Source organism: Dermacentor variabilis, chromosome 5 (assembly GCF_050947875.1).
Source record: "Dermacentor variabilis isolate Ectoservices chromosome 5, ASM5094787v1, whole genome shotgun sequence".
Classification (NCBI taxonomy): Eukaryota; Metazoa; Arthropoda; class Arachnida; order Ixodida; family Ixodidae; genus Dermacentor; species Dermacentor variabilis.
In genome coordinates, this window is record NC_134572.1 from 1,062,703 (window position 1) to 1,085,781 (window position 23,079).

A 23,079-nucleotide genomic window follows, 5' to 3' on the forward strand; every position below is an offset into this window, starting at 1 on the left:
GACGTTGAAGAAAAGTTAATTTCCGCTACGAAGTGACGACGATTTCATTTCCGGACAACAGCGAAGTGAAACAGTTACATGCGCGACGAAAAAGCTTCGACGAAAAAGCTTCGAGACGCGAAAACGTCGCACGTGGAGGCTGCATCGATTCAGCGTCTGTTCCGAGGATCCAAAAGCACTGTCAAACGCTGCCGGACTACTTGGCGCGGCGACGTATACGCAGCAGCCACGTGACCGCAGCTTTCCCTTGATAGCCACAGAAAGTTGTCCGCATGTATAAAAAAATTATGGGATTTTACGTTCCAAAACTACTTTCTGATTATGAGGCACGCCGCAGTGGAGGACTCCTGAAATTTCGACCACCTGGGGTTCTTTAACGTATCCGCATGTATAGTATGCCTATGTTTACAAGTTTAAACGGCCGATAATACTATCTTTACTTCGTACAGCTGTCCACTATAATTTGCTATCGCAATCAATGCTTCGCCTTTCGGGCGAAACTGCGATTTTTTTTTAAATGTTATAGGCTCATTTTATACACTCGTGACGTGCGCCACCGCCTACCCACTGGCTGCGCCGTCAGCTGCCCAACGAGGCACGCGCTAAGCCACACGTTCAGTCAACCGAACGGCTGTGACGTTCACAATGACGCATGCACTAGGCCCACATTTAGCAAATCGGAACAATAGAGCCGCCGTGGTGGCGCGTGAGCCTGCTCGTCTCGCGCCCCGGAAGCCTGGGCTCGATTCCCACCTAGTATTCCTTTCAAGACGTTAGCTTACTTTGTTTACAGGAACCTCCCTCAGACATTTCAGGTCAAGCCCAGTATTTATTGACGTATTTTTGCTCTTTGCCGAAGGCCATTTTTTGTACCATAATTCGGTCGCGCCGCCGACTACAACACCGGATTTTCGCGCAATGGGGCATACAATGCTTTCGCCTTTATAGATAACTATACTACTACAACAACAGTTGCAGTGCCTACGTTACACTCCAAGTAGTGGGTCTGAGCTTGTGGTACCGCAAAAGGGAAAACTAAAGCACGTTGGGCAGCGCTATGTTTCGTAGCATGTTGTCTTATCTACAAACAGAATTATTCCGCTTCGTCAGTACAAGAAGCACCCGCCGCAGAAGAAGACACCCCAACATCCTGAAAGTGTGCTTGGCTTTGAACACCTCACTGAATTCTTGGAATTTTAGTGTGCCCCACACAATTAATGAGGCCGCGATTTGTTCGCTGCTGCAGTGCGGTATCAGAGGCATATCCAGCTCAAATTGTTGGGCCGAGTCGCTGCATCAGCTTTGCGAAACAAACCTGTCATAAGTGCTTCTGGAGGAACACAAATCTGTAAATCACTGACTTGAGTTGAACGTGCAGCAATAATAGGGAATACGCACTGCCTTTCAGCGGATACCGACGACAACTGACCAGTCCTACTGACGCTATAATGTAAGACCTCTCATAACCGGCGCACACAACCTATGTTTAGTAAGCAGTTCACAAAGCAAACGGCGCCGGCAGAGAGAGATAGAGGGGGATATAAGGAAGGCAGGGATGTTAACCAGTCAAGAGTACGGTTGGCTGCCCTATGCTTGGGGAAGGGAGTAGAGGAAGAGAAAGAAGGGAGAGAGAGAGATGGGGTTATAGAGACTGAACGGACAGTACTACAAAGTCAAAGGCGCTCGTACAAACCAGACGTTCTCAGAAAGTACAAAAGTGCCTTCACTGCCTTCTGAGCCGATAATCGGTGGGGACGGTGTTCTAGTATTGCCTGTTCACTCAGAGGACGATCATGTAGTTTGCTGAATGCGCTGGACATAGATGGTCATTGTGCTTCACATTGAGGACAGCGAAGCAATAAGTGGACAATGTTCTCCTCGCCTCCGCAGACATCGCATGTAGGACTGTAAGCCTTTCCTATCCTAACATATCGGAGACCCCGCCAGGAATCTCTACGGGGTCCAGTGCGAACACTCACAGGTAGTCGAGTACCAGGGCGAGGGACATCAATACCCATTACAACAACCGGTGGGTTTCCGGCGGCTCCGGCATTTGAGCCCAGTAACTCCCGCGGATGTTCTACCATTTAACCACCGCACACTTAATCCACACATTTTGAGCTTTGCCTTCACATTACTCATAACCAGCCCCTAATTTTCGCCAAATATCAACAATACGCCTTGTTTAGTGCACCGAAGATATCTAGTAAACCTACTGAGAACCTCGTAAAACGCAAGAAAATGAAAAAAACGAGGGTTCAGTAATTGGAACACTCCTAATTAACTAGAACGGCGAATGTTTCCCCGCACGTTACACTACCTACATGTTATACACGTTATACGCACCTACACACGATGTAAACTTGGTCTAACTTCTAGTTTTTCCAAGACACTGGAAAACATACCATAAAATAACCGTATAACGTTTTCGAGCACTTGCTAAAGGAATTTTTCACAAAGGCTGTATTTTTTCCATGGATAACCCCATAATTTAATTTTTAATTTAACTCCTGCGGGGACGGTAGAGTATCCGCCACCCGTGCAAGAGGACCGTGGTTCAAATCCCGGTGCCGCGCAATTCTCCACCGGGAAATACCAAAAAAATAAAAGAACCGTGTGTTGAGAAAACTGCACAAACAGGCCTGGAGTGCGGCCTGATCCCGGTGACCAGAACCGGTAACGCACTCTCTCACCAGAGCAGGATTGGCCACCCTGGTGCAGTACTTGGCCACAACCTCCTATAAAAAGGAAATAGCTGGTAACATACAGGAATTCTATAGCATTAACGAGAGGGTGGCAGGTCTTGTTGTGAAACTTAATAAGAGGTACAAATTGAAGGTAGTACAAGTCTATGCCCCTACATGCAGTCATGATCACCAGGAAGTTGAAAGCTTTTATGAAGACGTGGAATCGGCGATGGGTAAAGTCAAAACAAAAGACACTATACTAATGGGCGACTTTAATGCCAAGGTAGGCAAGAAGCATGCTGGAGACAAGGCAGTGGGGGAATATGGCATAGGCACTAGGAATAGCAGGGGAGAGTTATTAGTAGAGTTTGCGGAACAGAATAATATGAGGATAATGAATACCTTCTTCCGCAAGCGGGATAGCCGAAAGTGGACGTGAAGGAGCCCGAACGGCGAGACTAGAAATGAAATAGACTTCATACTTTGCGCTAACCCTGGCATCATACAAGATGTGGACGTGCTCGGCAAGGTACGCTGCAGTGACCACAGGATGGTAAGAACTCGAATTAGCCTAGACCTGAGGAGGGAACGGAAGAAACTGGTACATAAGAAGCCGATTAATGAGTTAGCGGTAAGAGGGAAAATAGAGGAATTCCAGATCAAGCTACAGAACAGGTATTCGGCTTTAACTCAGGAAGAGGACCTTAGTGTTGAAGCAATGAACGACAATCTTATGGGCATCATTAAGGAGTGCGCAATAGAAGTCGGTGGTAACGCCGTTAGACAGGAAACCAGTGAGCTATCGCAGGAGACGTAAGATCTGATCAAGAAACGCCAAAGTATGAAAGCCTCTAACCCTACAGCTAGAATAGAACTGGCAAAACTTTCTAAGTTAATCAACATGCGTAAGATAGCGGACATAAGGAACTATAATATGGATAGAATTGAACAGGCTCTCAGGAACGGAGGAAGCCTAAAAGCAGTGAAGAAGAAACTAGGAATGGGCAAGAATCAGATGTGTGCGTTAAGAGACAAAGCCGGCAATATCGTTACTTATATGGATGAGATAGTTCAAGTGGCTGAAGAGTTCTATAGAGATTTATACAGTACCAGTGGCACCCACGACGATAGTGGAAGAGAGAATAGCCTAGAGGAATTCGAAATCCCACAGTTAACGCCAGAAGTAAAGAAAGCCTTAGGAGCTATGCAAAGGGGGAAGGCAGCTGGGGAGGACCAAGTAACAGCAGATTTGTTGAAGGATGGTGGGAACACTGTCCTAGAAAGATTGGCCGCCCTATATACACAATGCCTCATGACCTCGAACGTACCGGAATCTTGGAAGAACGCTAACATAATCCTAATCCATAAGAAAGGGGACGCCAAAGACTTGAAAAATTATAGACCGATCGGCTTACTGTCCGTTGCCTACAAAGTATTTACTAAGGTAATCGCAAATAGAATCAGGAACACCTTAGACTTCTGTCAACCAAAGGACCAGGCAGGATTCCGTAAAGGCTACTCAACAATAGACCATATTCACACTATCAATCAAGTGATAGAGAAATGTGCAGAATATAACCAACCCTTATATATAGCTTTCATTGATTACGAGAAAGCGTTTGATTCAGTCGAAACCTCAGCAGACATGGAGGCATTACGGAATCAGGGTGTAGATGAGCCATATGTAAAAATACTGGAAGATATCTATAGCGGCTCCACAGCCACCGTAGTCCTCCACAAAGAAAGCAACAAAATCTCAATAAAGAAAGGCGTCAGACAGGGAGATACGATCTCTCCAATGCTATTCACAGCATGTTTACAGGAGGTATTCAGATACCTGGAGTGGGAAGAATTGGGGATAAAAGTTGATGGAGAATACCTTAGCAACTTGCGATTCGCTGATGATATTGCCTTGCTTAGTAACTCAGGAGACCAATTGCAATGCATGCTCACTGACCTGGAGAGGCAAAGCAGAAGGGTGGGTCTGAAAATTAATCTGCAGAAAACTAAAGTAATGTTTAACAGTCTCGGAAGAGAACAGCAGTTTACGATAGGTAGCGAGGCACTGGAAGTGGTAAGGGAATACATCTACTTAGGGCAGGTAGTGACCACGGATCCGGATCATGAGATTGAAATAACCAGAAGAATAAGAATGGGCTGGGGTGCGTTTGGCAGGCATTCTCAAATCATGAACAGCAGGTTGCCACTATCCCTTAAAAGGAAAGTGTATAACAGCTGTGTGTTACCAGTACTCACATATGGGTCAGTAACCTGGAGGCTTACGAAAAGGGTTCTGCTGAAACTGAGGACGACGCAACGAGCTATGGAAAGAAGAATGATGGGTGTAATGTTAAGGGATAAGAAAGGAGCAGATTGGGTGAGGGAAGAAACGCGGGTAAATGACATCTTAGTTGAAGTCAAGAAAAAGAAATGGGCATGGGCCGGACATGTAATGAGGAGGGAAGATAACCGATGGTCATTAAGGGTTACGAACTGGATTCCAAGGAAAGGGAAGCGTAGCAGGGGGCGGCAGAAAGTTAGGTGGGCGGATGACATTGAGACGTTTGCAGGGACAACATGGGCACAATTAGTACATGACCGGGGTAGTTGGAGAAGTATGGGAGAGGCCTTTGCCCTGCAGTGGGTGTAACTAGGCTGATGATGATGATGGAACTTGCGAAACATATTTGCACATTATCTGTTTGGGAAGCACATAAGCACATAATTAACCCACACGCTGCAAACTTTGGTACAACGTACACATAGCATGGCGCCGATTTTTTACAAATATAAAATCGCTCCTCTTTTTGGTCCTCATAGGGCAGTGGGGATACTGTGTAGGGATTTCAGATAACGCCTCTAAACAGGTCGAACACGAGATTTTACAAATTTTCGTTTATCTCCTAAATATACACACATTTCAAATTTGCCTGCACATGACAACATTTCCCACATCATTTCCTTTCAATATAAATATCGTGAGTGATCTAGTTTCTTTTCAGAAAAGAGTGAAAACGGACGAAGTTCTTGTGTAGTTCTAGTCGCACTAACTCCTTGGCTGCAAAACAGACACAGAGCAAGCGGAGTATACTAGCTGCAGAACGGAATGAACGAAGGTTCATTGTCTGGGTAATCTGTGTTCTTGGACGCGACAGAGGGCAACAAGCTTCTTGAGGGGAAGAGTGGAGTGAAAGAAAGAAAGAAAGGAAGGAAGGAAGGAAGGAAGGAAGGAAGGAAGGAAGGAAGGAAGGAAGGAAGGAAGGAAGGAAGGAAGGAAGGAAGATATAACCCGTAAGTGAAAACTGCACTCTGAAGATTTTTGACAAATTTTCAGGACGCATAGCGTGATGTAGAAATGTCGGACATGTGAGGAAAAATAGTGTCCATTAAGGTGCTCCTAGGTGGATACATCGCTACAAAGACGGCGACGAGCGGCTGGACAAGTCAATTTAGAGGCCTTTTGTGGGCTGTCGTCGATACCGCTGTGATTCTTTCGCCGAGGCCTCTGCACGCATATTGCAGGCGATGGAATCAGTGGACGGTTCACTCCCTTTCAAAGAGCGGCGCTGCAATTTGCTTCGATCCACCCGAGGCGATGTCTACCGCCGTCTTCACACGTAAGGGCTGACCGTGAGCGTTTGCCGCGACGGTAGTCGAAGAGAACCCTGCAATATGCTGCTCATAAATATTTAAAACCTTAAGAACCTGTTGTTGATACAGGCTGCGAACCTGATTGCTTGGCGCGGTTTGCTCCCTTGCTGTAAACATATGCAGACAGCGCGCATTGTTATTCTTTCTCCTTCTGCACAGGTGGTGATTTCCTTGGCACAACTGGCGTGTCTCCAATTAGAGCGCGAATAATGCCAAATGCCATTTTTTTTACCAAACTGACTCCCCACAAGCTTCATATTTCACTTTATCTAGAAATGAAAAAAAAAATTTTGTTTTAAGGTAGTGCTTTTCAATTATTCCCATACTATTCTATCGGCAAATTTTACTATTGGAACGCCCCTTATATAGAAGGAAAGAAGACAAAAGAACGGCAAGGAGGCTTCAACATCTCAAGTGTCCTGCCCCGGACGTACTTACAGTTGAGGTCCACCGTGACGCTGGCGGACACTGGGAAGGAGATGTTGTTGTTGGTGGCCAAGCAGGTGAAGGTTGCCATGAGGTCGTTGCGTCCCAGCGAGGGAAGCAGCAGCTCGTTTCTCGAGATCCCCTGAGAGGTCACGTTGTACTGGTCGTCCAGCAGGAACGACTCGCGCCACCACGTGACCACCGGCGGAGGACTGCCTGTGGTCATTGCAAGGACACGACGTATAGTAGCGACATGAATGTAGTGGATACATCAAGGTAGTGGACGCTGTCCTACGTTATACTCGATACTTACGTTATACTCGTTATACTCCGTTTTCAGACATAAGTTGCAACGCTGGTGAGGCAGAGAGACTTTTTGCAGTGGCTGTGCCGTACTTAGATATAGTTCGATGTTCTTGATATTAGATTGGGAAAACGTTTATTGAGCCTGCAGTAAAGCACGCAGGCACTGAAATTGTGCGATACTGTCCTTTATATATATGCTCAGTACTGAATGAAAAAAATGTTTTAATACTTAGAAACAAGCAAACTGTGGTATAATTTATTTATTTATTTATTTATTTATTTATTTATTTATTTATTTATTTATTTATTTATTTATTTATTTATTTATCAATACTGCAATCCTCATTGGGGATTTTAGCAGGGTGGGAAACAATACATATGTAAAGAATACTATAGCATAGGCAACGAAAACAATACAAATCAGGTTAACAGAGCTTGAACATAGCAGTGGCAGAGCAAGATAACAAATTGTGACTCAATACTTGAAACAAACGCCGAAAGTGATGATTTTAAAACTTGGTCATTGGTTAGAAGATTCCATTCAACGACTGTTCGGGGAAAGAAGGAATACTTAAAACAATTATTACGTGTACTAAATGGGGTTATTGTTCGGCTATGTCGCTGCCTAGTAGCATAACCAGATGAAAAAGTAATTATTCCCGTGAGATCTGTCTTATAATGACCGTTCATAAGTTGAAAAGAAATTTTAGTCGTGATAAACGATTTCTTTGCATTAATGTTGGTAGGTTTGCTTTTGTTAAGAGGTCTGTCACTGAAGTGCGTCCGAAGTCGTTATAAATGAAACGAGCTGCTTTTCTTTGCACTGCTGTCTAATGCGTTGTTTTAGATCTATTTGTTTTTCGTTACGTTTCTTTACGCCTTTTTTTATTGACAGCCCGTCGCGGCAGCCTCATGTGCACGCTCGCGCGAGCAAACGCCGTTGGTGTGCAGCGAAGGATGGACGGACCGCGTGGAATGATACACTTTCGTTGCCGCACTACTTGCGTACCTTCCACAGCGTAGCACCTGATGTCTGAAACGGAGTATAGGATCAACAAGCAAACGTCCATGGCCGAGTTCGTTTCCATCTCTGTCAACTTTATAATTTTTATAGCTGTGCAGCACGCGATTTCGGGTAGACGACTGCACCTGCGCAGCGCACCGGCAGCGTGCCTATCGCCATCCGAAGCTGCAGCGCTCCCCAAGCTTGTGAGCCTTTTGTCAATCTACATGCACCGGTGCGCAAGAAATTAATTACAACGCTCACTTCTCTAAGAGTTTCTGTAAGATTGGTGCCGAAGTTACGAGCACAAGTCATCTTGACATGTAAATGTATACATTTAATGAACTTTAAGCTCTGTAAAAAGACATCAAGAAATTACTCCGATCGCTCACCTCCTTCAACTTGACAAACCAGCAGCAAACGATCCCCCTCGTTGTATGGCCCGATGATGCTCTTGCTCGGAAGGATTTCCCCATTCTGGTCAGTGATGATGGGTTCGTTGGGAGGCACTGGCGGCATCAGGAAAGGAGGGAAGAACACAGCATTAGGCTATGCTTTTGTGCGAAATTTAGTTTGCATCGCCAAATCTTTAGCCAATCTCACAGCGACAACGTCGGTTCGACACGTTAGACATGCGCATCCCTCGTCTACACTTAGACGTAGCCTACACGCCTCACATCTTGTGTCGCATCAAAGGAACAATGTTTTCACATTGTATAGATTCACACAGTACACAGCAAAACATGGGAATCCATGGGCTGCCTCAGCACACCGATGAGAAGCTTCTGGAGAAAACCAACCTCCTGGCGTATGAACTTAAGATTTTTAAACTTTGCGAGGCTGATGCTGAGGCAGTGCATCGTCTTCCGCTAACGGGCGAGAAAGACACGATGGACATGACTGCCCCTGTGCTAGTCCTTTTTTCTTCGTTTGTGACAAGGGATAAGTGGCTATGCAAAAAAGAATGAACTGAATAACAAAGAATCTAAGATATTTTTAAACCAGAACGTTACAGCTCAAAATAAGGAGTTGCTATGGAAAATGAAGTCAAAGGCAAAAGAAAAGGCATACGAGTTTGCTTGGGTCAACAACGGAAAGCGCTTCGTCGGTCGCAACCTTCGGAGCCGGATTATCAGAATTGTTTCTATCGACGACTTAGAAAAAATACGATAGGCGTTCCAAAATCCGGAAGAATTGCTTACGTGATGCCGTTATCCCATGGCAAACTGCATTTCCGAAGGAGCCTATCATGACGGATTCTTTCCTCGATTGCAAGACACGTTGTGATAAATTTTCTGTATGCCACTTAAATGCACAAAGCTTACGAAATAAAAAGAAAGCGATGGATATATTTCTGCAATCAATTAAACATCAATTTGACTTGATGGCCTTCTCGGAAACCTGGTTAATGAATGAAGAAGGTGTTATTGAATTCACAGGATACAAACATACATCTGTTTTTTGTAATGGCATGCGAGGTGGAGGCATCACAGTCTACAGGAAGGAACACTTGAGGTGCAGTGCCATTTTTAACTATTGCCAAATTAGTCCTCATTATGAAACAATTCTGATAAAATGCGACAGTACATTATGTGCAGTGCTATATGGACCTCCTTCAGGAACGCTTTCTGTCTTTTATTTTCTTGAAGCAATGCTATAATGTTGTGTAGAACATAGTTCGTCGGTTGTTGTCATCGGCGATGTTAACATAGATGTCCTATGCTCTGATTTTGCTTATTGATATTTTTTTTTTCATACGGTTATGAAAATACCATTCATGTGCCAACAAGGGTACAAATACATCCGGAACTCTACTAGATTTTTGTTTCAGGAACTATATATAACTCGACCGATATAGAATCTGGTGTCATATTAGCGGACCTGAGCGACCACTTACTGATCTTTATTTTTCTAACACACCTTGCACAACATGCAACACGAACCTAGCATCAATCAATTGAGTACATATTCATTAATGAAGAAACAATTCAATTGTTCCAAAGATGAACAGCGGAAACAAACTGGGATCATGTTTACCATTCAGAAGAGCCGGTCGTAGCATACGATTTATTTATTGAGGAAATTACTGATACTTACAAAAAATCATTTCCAGTCAAGGAATTTAGGAAAAATAGCAAAGTTAGGAAGCCATGGATTGGTAGAACACTTTTAAAAAGAATTAAGGAACGTGATAAACTTTTACCCTATTTATAAAAACTAGAATTCTTGACTACCTGGGTCAATATAAGAATATCAGAAATAAGTTGGGGCATGACGCTAAAAAAGAACGTTATGCATACCATGAAAATATGTTTGCATGCATAACTAACAACTCAAAGAAAATATGGCCAACCGCGAACTACCTCAGGTCAAAGGCTCGGAAGAAAGAGCTCCAAGAATTAAGTATTGAAGGCACAATCTGTACTAGAACCTCGTTAGATAACAAGTTTAATAATTACTTCATCAATTCAGGGGCATTTAATACAATAACCACGGATAGTTATAGCCTGAATTGCAAATTATAGATGCACCCTGCCATTGCGGGCTCAATATATATGGCTCTCACTATGGAAGCAGAAATCTGTTCGCTGCTGCTAAAGTTAAATAAGTGTAGTGCTTGCGGAATCGATAATTTGAAAGCAGAGCCCATAAAAGCAGTCGCGCACATTATTAATCGTCCACTATCACATATACGCAACCTGATCCCAAGTTCGGGTGTTTTCCCTGATAAGCTAACGATTGCAAAAGTATCAGTAATTCATAACGGAGGCGATAATGATGTCTTCAGCAATTACAGACAAATTTATATCTTGCCAGTGTTCTCGAAAATAATAGAGCAAGTTATCAATGTACGCTTTCTATGTTACATTCAACAAGATAACGTTAGAGTAGAGCAGCAGTATGTGTTTCAGAAGTATAACTCAATAGAAACGACTCTGTTAAACATTAAAGATAAAATAATCGATAATCTTGAGCGTAAATTACACACCGTAGTATTGTTTCTTGATTTTAGAAAAGCATTTGACTCCATTAAACATGGTATCTTATTGCAAAAGTTAACCAATTTCGAAATTAGAGGGGTTGCCCTATATCTAGTTACCAGTTACCTGACGAACAGAACCCAGTATACTGCGGTAAACCAAGCTCAGTCTCATATTGGTGTTATCGCGTTTGGGATACCAAAAGGCTCTATGCTTGGACCATTATTATTTTTTCTTTATATTAATGACATCGTAAATATTCTGCTAACCCAAGAAATTAACCTCTATAGTAACGACACTAACACATTTTTTCAGGGGCTAATATAGGGGGCATAGAGAGACAAGCGAACACCTGGCTTTAAAAGTTAGTGTGGCTTGGCGTGAATAAATTGGTTCTAAACACGAACAAAACAAAATGTATTGTGTTTAGATTTTTAGACGAAAGAATAAATTTGTGACAGACATTGCTCTTCACTTCGGTGATCAGCAAATCGAACGCACTACATTCCATAAACTTCTTGGTGTAGTTTTTCAGGAACACTTAAGTTGGTCAGCACATGTCGCAAAAATACAAACAGACATCTCACGAACACTCGCAGTCACTTATAAACTAAAGGATCTGTTACCACCTTGGCTAAAAAAAAACAATTTTATTATACCCTAGTACACTCTCGTCTGCATTACTGCGTTCTTGTGCGGGGTACGACCAGGAAAACAAACTTAAGAAGCTTACACGTACTACTGAAAAAAGTGTTGCGCCAAATAGAGAATGTTCCGCCCTCAGCATACACTGCCCTATTACTTCAATGGCATCGAATTTTGACCATCACAAGCATTCGATGTAAAAAATTAGCGTTAGTTATTTACAGTCAAATGAAACAGAATTCATCATTGTTCTTAGAAAAATATATCCATAAAGAACACCCGTACAACCTCCGGCGTACCACTTATAACAAAGAAAAAATTCGCAAAAAATACGGTTCACAAAAATTATCATACGAAATTCCTGACTTCTTGAATTGACACAAAACAGCTATGACCGTTGTTACAGACAGCGTCTCAGCGCAAGCACTTAAACAGCATGAGCAGATACCTTTTGGCACACAATTTTGAAATGTTTTTCGTTTTTTCTCTCGGGGTGATAAGTGAGCACGAAATGTTGGTTTCAGTTGTGAGTTTTGCTTTTTATTGTTCCTGTTTCATTGTTTTGGTCTATTTTCATGTACATCATGACACAAATGTCATTCGTTATTAGTTGCGCATTTCTCGCGACACAGAATAGTCTTGGTTCAAATGTTTTCGTTTTGGTGCATTGTTGCCAGTGCTTTCCATTGATTTATGTTGAAAGTTTTGTCGCCAGGCAATGTAGCAATTGTTACAGTGATGTTGGGTCAGACGTTTGGGGAGTGGCGGAAAGGGGGCTGACACTCTGTAAGGTATTAATTGCCTTTATGTCTGCCTTCTAGGCAACCAATTCTAATGCGTAAATAAAAATACTTTGACTTTGACTTCCAGATGGCGCTTGCCTCCGCCGCAACAAGGCCCATGCAAGAGCCCGCGTTTTGACCGCAAAGCCCGCGTTCGTGCATAGCGTTCGCCGCGAGCGTTTCCCGGTGAACATTACGGTTACATACGCTACAGTTGCCGGGAAGCGCGAGAAGCAGCCAGGGATCTTTGAATGCTATGGCGTTCCACTCTTAAAGGCGAAGCTTAAGCGTCCTCCAAATTTTGTGGTGGACTTACAGCACGGATCATCTTCTCTCATACAACGAACTCACGAGACACTTTTACCTTATATTCCCCTCCGCACATAAAGCTAAACAGACCCCAAGCTCTCAACCTGAGGCTCTTGCAGACGGGGACCTATCACTATCCCCTATTATTACCCAAAATATTTCCCGAAGCCTTGGCTACATACACTTGCCCGCGATGCGGTAATACAGCAGACTTCGAACATGTGCTCTGGTAGTGCTCCGCGTTACGCAGCGACAAGGACAACAGCAAAGACCGGTGGGACGCAGATCTCCGTAGCCCCGGACTAGAAGAACAGACATGGGCAAGCCATCAGGACCGCGATGCGGCCGAGAGGCTAGACGTTTCGGTCTCGACGCGGGAGCGGTCCGCTTTGGGCTAGGAATCTAGAGCGACCTGAAAGACCTGAATATAGTTTTTCATACCATACCATATCTGCCTGTATCTCTAACCCTTTTTCCACCAACATGAGTCACAGGATAGTACATGGCCTAATGGGTAAAGTATCAGGCTGAGGTCCTGAGGGAACAGGCTTCGAAACCAACATTTCAACCACTGCGTGTCTGCCGCTCTCCTACGAAAAAAAAATTTCCTTTCAAATTTTTGCGAAGCTTGGCGTAGCCTAACCCACGAAATACATATTCGGATAATCTCATCATCATCATCATCATCATCATCATCATCATCATCATCATCATCAGCCTAGTTACGCCCACTGCAGGGCAAAGGCCTCTCCCATACTTCTCCAACTACCCCGGTCATGTACTAATTGTGGCCATGTTGTCCCTGCAAACGTCTTAATGTCATCCGCCCACCTAACTTTCTGCCGCCCCCTGCTACGCATCCCTTCCCTTGGAATCCAGTCCGTAACCCTTAGTGACCATCGGTTATCTTCCCTCCTCATTACATGTCCGGCCCATGCCCATTTCTTTTTCTTGATTTCAACTAAGATGTCGTTTACCCGCGTTTGTTGCCTCACCCAATCTGCTCTTTTCTTATCCCTTAACGTTACACCCATCATTCTTCTTTCCATAGCTCGTTGCGTCGTCCTCAATTTCAGCAGAACCCTTTTCGTAAGCCTCCAGGTTTCTGCCCCATATGTGAGTACTGGTAACACAGAGCTGTTATACACTTTCCTTTTGAGGGATAGTGGCAACCTGCTGTTCATGATTTGAGAATGCCTGCCAAACGCACCCCAGCCCATTCTTATTCTTCTGGTTATTTCAGTCTCATGATCCGGATCCGTGGTCACTACCTGCCCTAAGTAGATGTATTCCCTTACCACTTCCAGTAATTCGCTACCTATTGTAAACTGCTGTTCTCTTCCGAGACTGTTAAACAATACTTTAGTTTTCTGCAGATTAATTTTCAGACCCACCCTTCCGCTTTGCCTCTCCAGGTCAGTGAGCATGCATTGCAATTGGTCTCCTGAGTTACTAAGCACGGCAATATCATCAGCGAATCGCAAGTTGCTAAGGTATTCTCCATCAACTTTTATCCCCAATTCTTCCCACTCAAGGCCTCTGAATACCTCCTGTAAACATGCTGTGAATAGCATTGGAGATATCGTATCTCCCTGTCTGACGCCTTTCTTTATAGGGATTTTCTTGCTTTCTTTGTGGAGGACTACGGTGGCTGTGGAGCCACTATAGATATCTTCCAGTATCTTTACATATGGCTCAGCTACACCCTGATTCCGTAATGCCTCCATGACTGCTGAGGTTTCGACTGAATCAAACACTTTCTCGTAATCAATGAAAGCTATATATAAGGGTTGGTTATATTCTGCACATTTCTCTATCACTTGATTGATACTGTGAATATGGTCTATTGTTGAGTAGCCTTTACGGTATCCTGCCTGGTCCTTTGGTTGACAGAAGTCTAAGGTGTTCCTGATTCTATTTGCGATTACCTTAGTAAATACTTTGTAGGCAACGGACAGTAAGCTGATCGGCCTATAATTTTTCAAGTCTTTGGCGTCCCCTTTCTTATGGATTAGGAATATGTTAGCGTTCTTCCAAGATTCCGGTACGCTTGAGGTTAGGAGGCATTGCGTATACAGGGTGGCCAGTTTCTCTAGAACAATCTGACCACCATCCTTCAACAAATCTGCTGTTACCTGATCCTCCCCAGCTGCCTTCCCCCTTTGCATAGCTCCTAAGGCTTTCTTTACTTCTTCTGGCGTTACCTGTGGGATTTCGAATTCCTCTAGGCTATTCTCTCTTCCACTATCGTCGTGGGTGCCACTGGTACTGTATAAATCTCTATAGAACTGCTCAGCCACTTGAACTATCTCATCCATATTAGTAACGATATTGCCGGCTTTGTTTCTTAACGTACACATCTGATTCTTGCCTATTCCTCGTTTCTTCTTCGCTGTTTTTAGGCTTCCTCCGTTCCTGAGAGCCTGTTCAATTCTATTCATATTATAGTTCCTGAGGTCCGCTGTCTTACGTTTGTTGATTAACTTAGAAAGTTCTGCCAGTTCTATTCTAGCTGTAGGGTTAGAGGCTTTCATACATTGGCGTTTCTTGATCAGATCTTTCGTCTCCTGCGATAGCTTACTGGTTTCCTGTTTAACGGCGTTACCACCGACTTCTATTGCGTACTCCTTAATGATGCCTATGAGATAGTCGTTCATTGCTTCAACACTAAGGTCCTCTTCCTGAGTTAAAGCCGAATACCTGTTCTGTAGCTTGATCCGGAATTCCTCTAGTTTCCCTCTTACCGCTAACTCATTGATTGGCTTCATGTGTACCAGTTTCTTCCGTTCCCTCCTCAAGTCTAGGCTAATTCGAGTTCTTACCATCCTATGGTCACTGCAGCGTACCTTGCCGAGCACGTCTACATCTTGTATGATGCCAGGGTTCGCGCAGAGTATGAAGTCGATTTCATTTCTAGTCTCACCATTCGGGCTCTTCCACGTCCACTTTCGACTAACCCGCTTGCGGAAAAAGGTGTTCATTATCCGCATATTATTCTGTTCTGCAAACTCTACTAATAATTCTCCTCTGCTATTCCTAGAGCCTATGCCATATTCCCCCACTGACTTGTCTCCAGCCTGCTTCTTGCCTACCCTGGCATTGAAGTCGCCCATCAGTATAGTGTATTTTGTTTTGACTTTACCCATCGCCGATTCCATGTCTTCATAAAAGCTTTCGACTTCCTGGTCATCATGACTGCATATAGGGGCATAGACTTGTACCACCTTCAATCTGTACCTCTTATTAAGTTTCACAACAAGACCTGCCACCCTCTCGTTAATGCTATAGAATTCCTGTATGTTACCAGCTATTTCTTTATTAATAAGGAATCCGACTCCTAGTTCTCGTCTCTCCGCTAAGCCCCGGTAACACAGTACATGCCCGCTTTTTAGCACTGTATATGCTTCTTTTGTCCTCCTAACCTCACTGAGCCCTATTATATCCCATTTACTACCCTCTAATTCCTCCAATAACACTGCTAGACTCGCCTCACTAGATAGCGTTCTAATGTTAAACGTTGCCAGGTTCAGATTCCAATGGCGGCCTGTCCCGAGCCAGGTATTCTTAGCACCCTCTGCAGCGTCACAGATCTGACCGCCGCCGTGGTCAGTTGCTTCGCGGCTGCTGGGGACTGAGGGCCGGAGTTTGATTGTTGTATTCATATAGGAGGTTGTGGCCAAGTACTGCACCAGGGTGGCCAATCCTGGTCTGGTGGGAGAATGCGTTACCGGTTCTGGTCACCGGGATCAGGCCGCACTCCCGGCCTGTTTGTGCAATTTTCTCAACACACGGTTTTTTTTTTGTATTTTCCGGTGGAGAATTGCACGGCACCGGGATTTGAATCACGGTACTCTTGCACTGGAGACGGATACTCTACCGTCCCCGCAGGAGTTAAACTAAAAATTGAATTATGGGGTTATGCGTGACAAAACCACTTTCTGATTATGCACGCCGTAGTGGAGGACTCCGAAAATTTCGACCACCTGGGGTTCTTTAACGTGCACCTAGTTCTAAGTACACGGGCGTTTTCGCATTTCGTCCCCATCGAAATGCGGCCGCCGTGGCCGGGGTCCGATCCCGCGGCCTCGTGCACAGCAGTCTAACACCATAACCACTGAGCAACCACGGCGGGTCCCGCAGGAGTTGTACGCCTAATTTAACCTACAGTGGTGCCCTATTTGATCAGTCAAGGTGGACCAATCTGAGCTTGGTTATACCGCATGGATGGCACTAGGCTAGAGAACCTGGTATTTATGACCTGCACATGTGTGGCCACAAATAATTGAGGATATATAATTTTTTTTAGGAGGGTTTCCGTATAGTGATAAAATGAAGGAAAAGACATTACAAAGAAAGAAAAAAAAGGGGGGGGGGAAAGGAACATAACATGTGATTTGAACTCGTGATCCTTCAATGTTGCCCGGAAAGGTAGCTCAGTCGGTTGGTTCGTCAAGCCAACCGTTATTTTCAAGCGCCATAGCTCCTTCTCCGAGCCTCATACTTATGTGGAAAGGGACTCATGTTGTCCGCGACAGTCGATTTGGTTGGAAGGCATAATTTCTTGGAAAAATGGGCGCTAGAGGAGCAGCGTGAACTCGAGCGGCTTTAGAGACTAGGAAAACTGCCTTAAAATATTTAGACTTGAGGGGAAGCTTCGTTAACAAACTATAGCACGGCAATCAGCACTCGAATACGACGAGAGAAATTATTGAGACGTGGAAAATTCATTGAAATAAATCTGGTTTGCTAGACAAATGCTTGTATGTACTGAATCTCTTAAAAGATGAGGGGGGAAATATGCGCTCACCGAGAGGGCATCGTCAGCACGAGACCACCACCAGGCACCTTACTGAGATGTGGAGAGCTTCGTGGCCGGAACGAAGCCTCCCCTCTCCGCCGTCCAAGAGTGGAAAACGCGCTTTCCGATCGCTCAAGGTTGCGCGGACATTGTATAGCTCTAGCGTCTAGGAAAAAGCTTAAACAGGTGCGAGGGTGGCACGCATAGCGTGGGAAGCTAGCCGCCGGAATAGCTATCTCAAGTACTGCTGCTGGCGAGGGCGAAATACCTTCGTGTAATTATAATAACCCTAATAGGACTTCTTTCAAAGAAAAAAAAAGAAAAGAAAAAAAGGAAACGGCTCAGAAGGCTATACTACGAGAGCTATGACTGATACTTTTCTATATATACGTATTCATCTCATCTATGGGATCGCATGCGCGCGCTGTTGCCTTGTCTCTGCGTGTAGTAGTTAAGAGAGCCAGTTTAAGGGCGGAGAAGAAGGAAGGAGAGGAAAGCAATATTACAGCGCCGTGGTTTTAAAGCGCAACCGTGGTAGGGAAACGGAAGGCGATATAAGCATGCGTGTCCATCATACGCACACGACAAACTGCCTTACAATATTTAGACTTGAGGGGAAGCTTCGTTAACAAACTATAACACGGCAATCAGCACTCGAATATAATTATAACCCTAATAATAATTGTAAATATTCATCTCATCTATAGGATCTAAAGCGCGCGCTGTTTCTTTGTCTCTGCGTGTAGTAGTTAAGAGAGATAGTTTAAGGGCGGAGAAGAGGGAAGGAAAGGAAAGTCTCTGAAGCAAACTTGCAGCGCCGTGGTTTTAATGCGCAACCGTGGTAGAGAAACGGAAGGCGATATAAGCGTGCGTGGCCATGATACGTACACGACAAACTGCCTTAAAATATTTAGACTTGAGGGGAAGCTTCGTTAACAAACTATAACACGGCAATCAGCATTCGAATACGACGAGGGAAATTATTGAGACGTGGAAAACTCCCTTGAAATAAATCTGGTTTGCGAGACAAATGCTTGTATGTACTGAATCTCTTAAAAGATGAGGGGGGAAATATGCGCTCACCGAGAGGGCATCGTCAGCACGAGACCACCACCAGGCACCTTACTGAGATGTGGAGAGCTTCGCGGCCCGAACGAAGCCTCCCCTCTCCGCCGTCCAAGAGTGGAAAACGCGCTTTCCGATCGCTCAAGGTTGCGCGGACATTGTGTAGCTCTAGCGTCTAGGAAAAAGCTTAAACAGGTGCGTGGGTGGCACGCATAGCGTGGGAAGCTAGCCGCCGGAATAGCTATCTCAAGTACTGCTGCTGGCGAGGGCGAAATACCTTCGTGTAATTATAATAACCCTAATAGGACTGCTTTCAAAGAAAAAAAAAAGAAAAGAAAAAAAAAGGAAACGGCTCAGAAGGTTATACTACGAGAGCTATGACTGATACTTTTCTATATATATGTATTCATCTCATCTATGGGATCGCATGCGCGCACTGTTGCCATGTCTCTGCGTGTAGTAGTTAAGAGAGCTAGTTTAAGGGCGGAGAAGAAGGAAGGAGAGGAAAGCAATATTGCAGCGCCGTGGTTTTAAAGCGCAACCGTGGTAGGGAAACGGAAGGCGATATAAGCATGCGTGTCCATCATACGCACACGACAAACTGCCTTACAATATTTAGACTTGAGGGGAAGCTTCGTTAACAAACTATAACACGGCAATCAGCACTCGAATATAATTATAACCCTAATAATAATTGTAAATATTCATCTCATCTATAGGATCTAAAGCGCGCGCTGTTTCTTTGTCTCTGCGTGTAGTAGTTAAGAGAGACAGTTTAAGGGCGGAGAAGAGGGAAGGAAAGTCTCTGAAGCAAACTTGCAGCGCCGTGGTTTTAATGCGCAACCGTGGTAGAGAAACGGAAGGCGATATAAGCGTGCGTGGCCATGATACGTACACGACAAACTGCGTTAAAATATTTAGACTTGAGGGGAAGCTTCGTTAACAAACTATAACACGGCAGTCAGCACTCGAATACGACGAGAGAAATTATTGAGACGTGGAAAATTCCCTTGAAATAAATCTGGTTTGCGAGACAAATGCTTGTATGTACTGAATCTCTTAAAAGATGAGGGGGGAAATATGCGCTCACCGAGATGGCATCGTCAGCACGAGACCACCACCAGGCACCTTACTGAGATGTGGAGAGCTTCGCGGCCGGAACGAAGCCTCCCCTCTCCGCCGTCCAAGAGTGGAAAACGCGCTTTCCGATCGCTCAAGGTTGCGCGGACATTGTATAGCTCTAGCGTCTAGGAAAAAGCTTAAACAGGTGCGAGGGTGGCACGCAGAGCGTGGGAAGCTAGCCGCCGGAATAGCTATCTCAAGTACTGCTGCTGGCGAGGGCGAAATACCTTCGTGTAATTATAATAACCCTAATAGGACTTCTTTCAAAGAAAAAAAAGAGAAAAGAAAAAGAAAAGGAAACGGCTCAGAAGGCTATACTACGAGAGCTATGACTGATACTTTTCAATATATATGTATTCTGTATATGTATATGTATATATATGTCTAGTCTAAGACAAATCTATAATCTAGTCTAAGACAGATTCACGCAGGCGCCACGCGCGGGCTTCGGTTTGGCGCTCATGTCCAGAGGTGGGGAGGCGCGCGATGAGCGTCATCGGAGTCAGGTGTGGAAGAAGACGTCCACGAACGCGCGAACAGAGGCACGAGCGCCAGAGGCAGCATGGAAGCGCTGATGAGCGACATGGAATCCAGCTCTGGAAGACGACGACGACGGACGCGGAAGAGACTCAACCCACGCCCGGCGTTCTTCGGACGTGCCTCGCATGGGCTCCGCGATTTCTTCTCCTGACTTTGGCATCTCGCCCGAGATATCCTCCAGTTTCTGCTACCGAGCACGCGAAGGTGTAAGGACCTTCCTGACACCTCATTTGTCCGGACCCGCCGACCACCCTTTCACCAGGGCCTCATCTTTGGCCAGCCACGGGGCCGGCGAGCTAAGCCGAACGCTCAGCGTAACGCCACCTCGCCCGCAGCTGCACCGGCAATCGCTCACGTTGCCTCGAAGCCGCCGATGTGAAAAGTATAGTCGACGGTACACTCATCGCCCAACAAGACTTTGATGACGACCCCCGCTGGACCCGAATGCTCCAAGCCCACCGTGGGGCATATATCCAAGGGAAGCCGTTTCAGCCACGAACGCCCACCTGAAGTTCGTCATGGCACCCCCGCCATCGCTGAAGACTCACCGCCTACGCCGTCAAGTCCCGCTGCCTCGACTCTCAGCGGAAGACTATAAGATCTTCTTCCACCCTGGAGGTGGCCCTCCACCTCCGCACAACCACCAATGGGGCCCTCCTTGCCTCACTCTGTTTTAGCGCCAGCGTTGAGTACGCCGCCGCCCGTGCTGAGGACCGCGTACGCATAAACCCATACAACAACTATTTCACCGTCAGTACGCCCTCGGAGCAACGCACCCGGCAGTACGCGCATACCTCGGAGTTGCGTCTCGGCACCCCGCTTTACCCACTGCGTGCTTATGTGGCCGCACACGACAACGCCCTCCGCGGCGATCGTCGGCTCCCCTCGCACTAATTCACTCGCACATACAGCGTAGGGCTCGCGGCGTTATCGCCCTTGGACTTTATAAGGTGCATGAGGATAGCTATAGAGGCTTGTTGGTACGGCATATCTTATTTTGTTGTAGCGCAAGCTGAACAAGGACAACAGAAAGGTACATCTGACACACACAGCGCTGCGTGTGTCAGATGTGCCTTTCTGTTGTCCTTGTGCAGCTTGCGCTACAACAAAAAGATTTATACGGTACCTCACGGCGACGCCGACGGAAGAAATGCGCCTAGAGTTTCCATGTAATTGCTATGGCAATAAAAGTAGGACGTACGTTTAAGAGAAAGCTTTAGCTCGGGTGCTCCTATCTAAATACATGCAAAAGGAGAATTCGTTTTTCTCGACAACAGCACCAAATGTGACGACGTTTGTTGAATTTAAAAGCAAAACTTAAGATCTAGTGATTGTTGGTTCCGATATGTTGATTTAGGTCAACTATTTTTCGTTAAAAATTGGCAGAAATCGAAAATTTTCAGAAAACAAAATTATCAAACTTACAACTCGGTACCTCACCAAGGAAAAACGATAGCACAATTCTGTAAATTTCATCTGGTAGTACATTTAAAGTGGACAAAATTGATATGTTACACACAAATCTGGAAAATTTCGGTAATATAGAAATAGAGCTTTTGCAGAACACTTGTGCACAACATAACAAATTAACTAATTAATTAATTTTTTCGTTTCGAATGATTTGATGGATGCTGTTTACAGAACCGCGATATATGTTCTTGATGCAGAGCTATTAACTTGTAAACTTCGTGCTTCTATACTTTTCAAGTTCCGAATTGCTGAAAATCTTTTTTAAAAACATTCAGGCTTTAAATCGAAATTACGCTTCGAACAGTCACTATAACTTAGCTTTCTCTTTCAAATGCAACGAATTTCATTAAAATCTGCCCAGAGGTTATTTCAGAAAAGCATTTTTGCATTTTAAATGTATTTGAATAGGTCGCATCGGAGTTGGGTCCAAGCTAAAGGTTCCTCTTAACAGCGCACATTGCTTTGCTTGTCGGTTCATGCTTGCACATATGAAAGTATGGATCGATGAGGGCCAATCAAATATCAACTGTTAAACACGGGTCACTCTGTCTCTAGTCGTCGAAATACGGGCGGCTATTCCTGCAGTGCACCGGGCCCATCAGAGCCAGGACGCCACTCACGGATGACCTTGAGCACGACCTCGTAGTTCCTGGTGCGCGCTTTGCGGAAGTCCACCCGGCACCTGTAGAGGCCCTCGTCTTCCTCGTGCACGGGGTAGAGTTCGAGGGCTGCCTGGCCCAACTCGCTGGCCAGGCGCAGGTACGCGCGGTGGCCGAGCCAGTCGGCAGGCGCGTGGTGCGCATGCGACAGGTGGCTGCGGCGCGCGTCGCACGAGTAGATGGGCGTGGTCGAGTCGTCCTTGTACCACAGCACCAGGGACACCTCGTCGTCGGTCGTGTTGGGCGTCATGTCGCACGGCAGTGACACCCTCTCTCCCAGCACACCCACCACGTGAACGCGCGGCTCCTCTGCAGAAAAGAAAAAAAAATTATTTACTTCCGCTCGATCTAGTCATGTACGGCAAAATGATAAATTGATGAATCGTGAAAAAATGCACCTCAATAATTAAATTTCGAAGGAGAAAATGTTTAACAACCATTTGCGGTGCAGAAACAGTTATTAAATAAATCTCTCAAAATTTATTCCCACCTTACGAAGTATTATATTAACTTGAGCACGAGACACGTGGTGCGATTTTGAGTGCGATGCATCGTACATCGTAGCCTGTCCGACTTGCCGCACACGACGATTCAGGACACGTGGTACGAATTAGCGAGCAGGGAGTAGCTCCGCC

At 45.2% G+C, this 23,079-nt stretch overlaps 1 protein-coding gene across 2 annotated transcripts in view; it reads right to left on the reverse strand.

The window, feature by feature from the left end:
- LOC142582168 (protein turtle-like) overlaps positions 1–22,750 on the reverse strand; it is a 265,050-nt gene extending 242,300 nt beyond the window's left edge. For both annotated transcript variants that reach the window (XM_075691563.1, XM_075691564.1), the window contains exons 1-3: positions 22,406–22,750; positions 8,466–8,582; positions 6,777–6,980 (exon numbers count right to left, since the gene is read on the reverse strand). In XM_075691563.1, coding sequence (XP_075547678.1) covers positions 6,777–6,980; positions 8,466–8,582; positions 22,406–22,694 — 610 coding nt within the window. In that variant the 5' untranslated portion in view covers positions 22,695–22,750. The remainder of the gene's footprint in view (positions 1–6,776; positions 6,981–8,465; positions 8,583–22,405) is intronic.
- Positions 22,751–23,079: the final 329 nt, after the last annotated feature.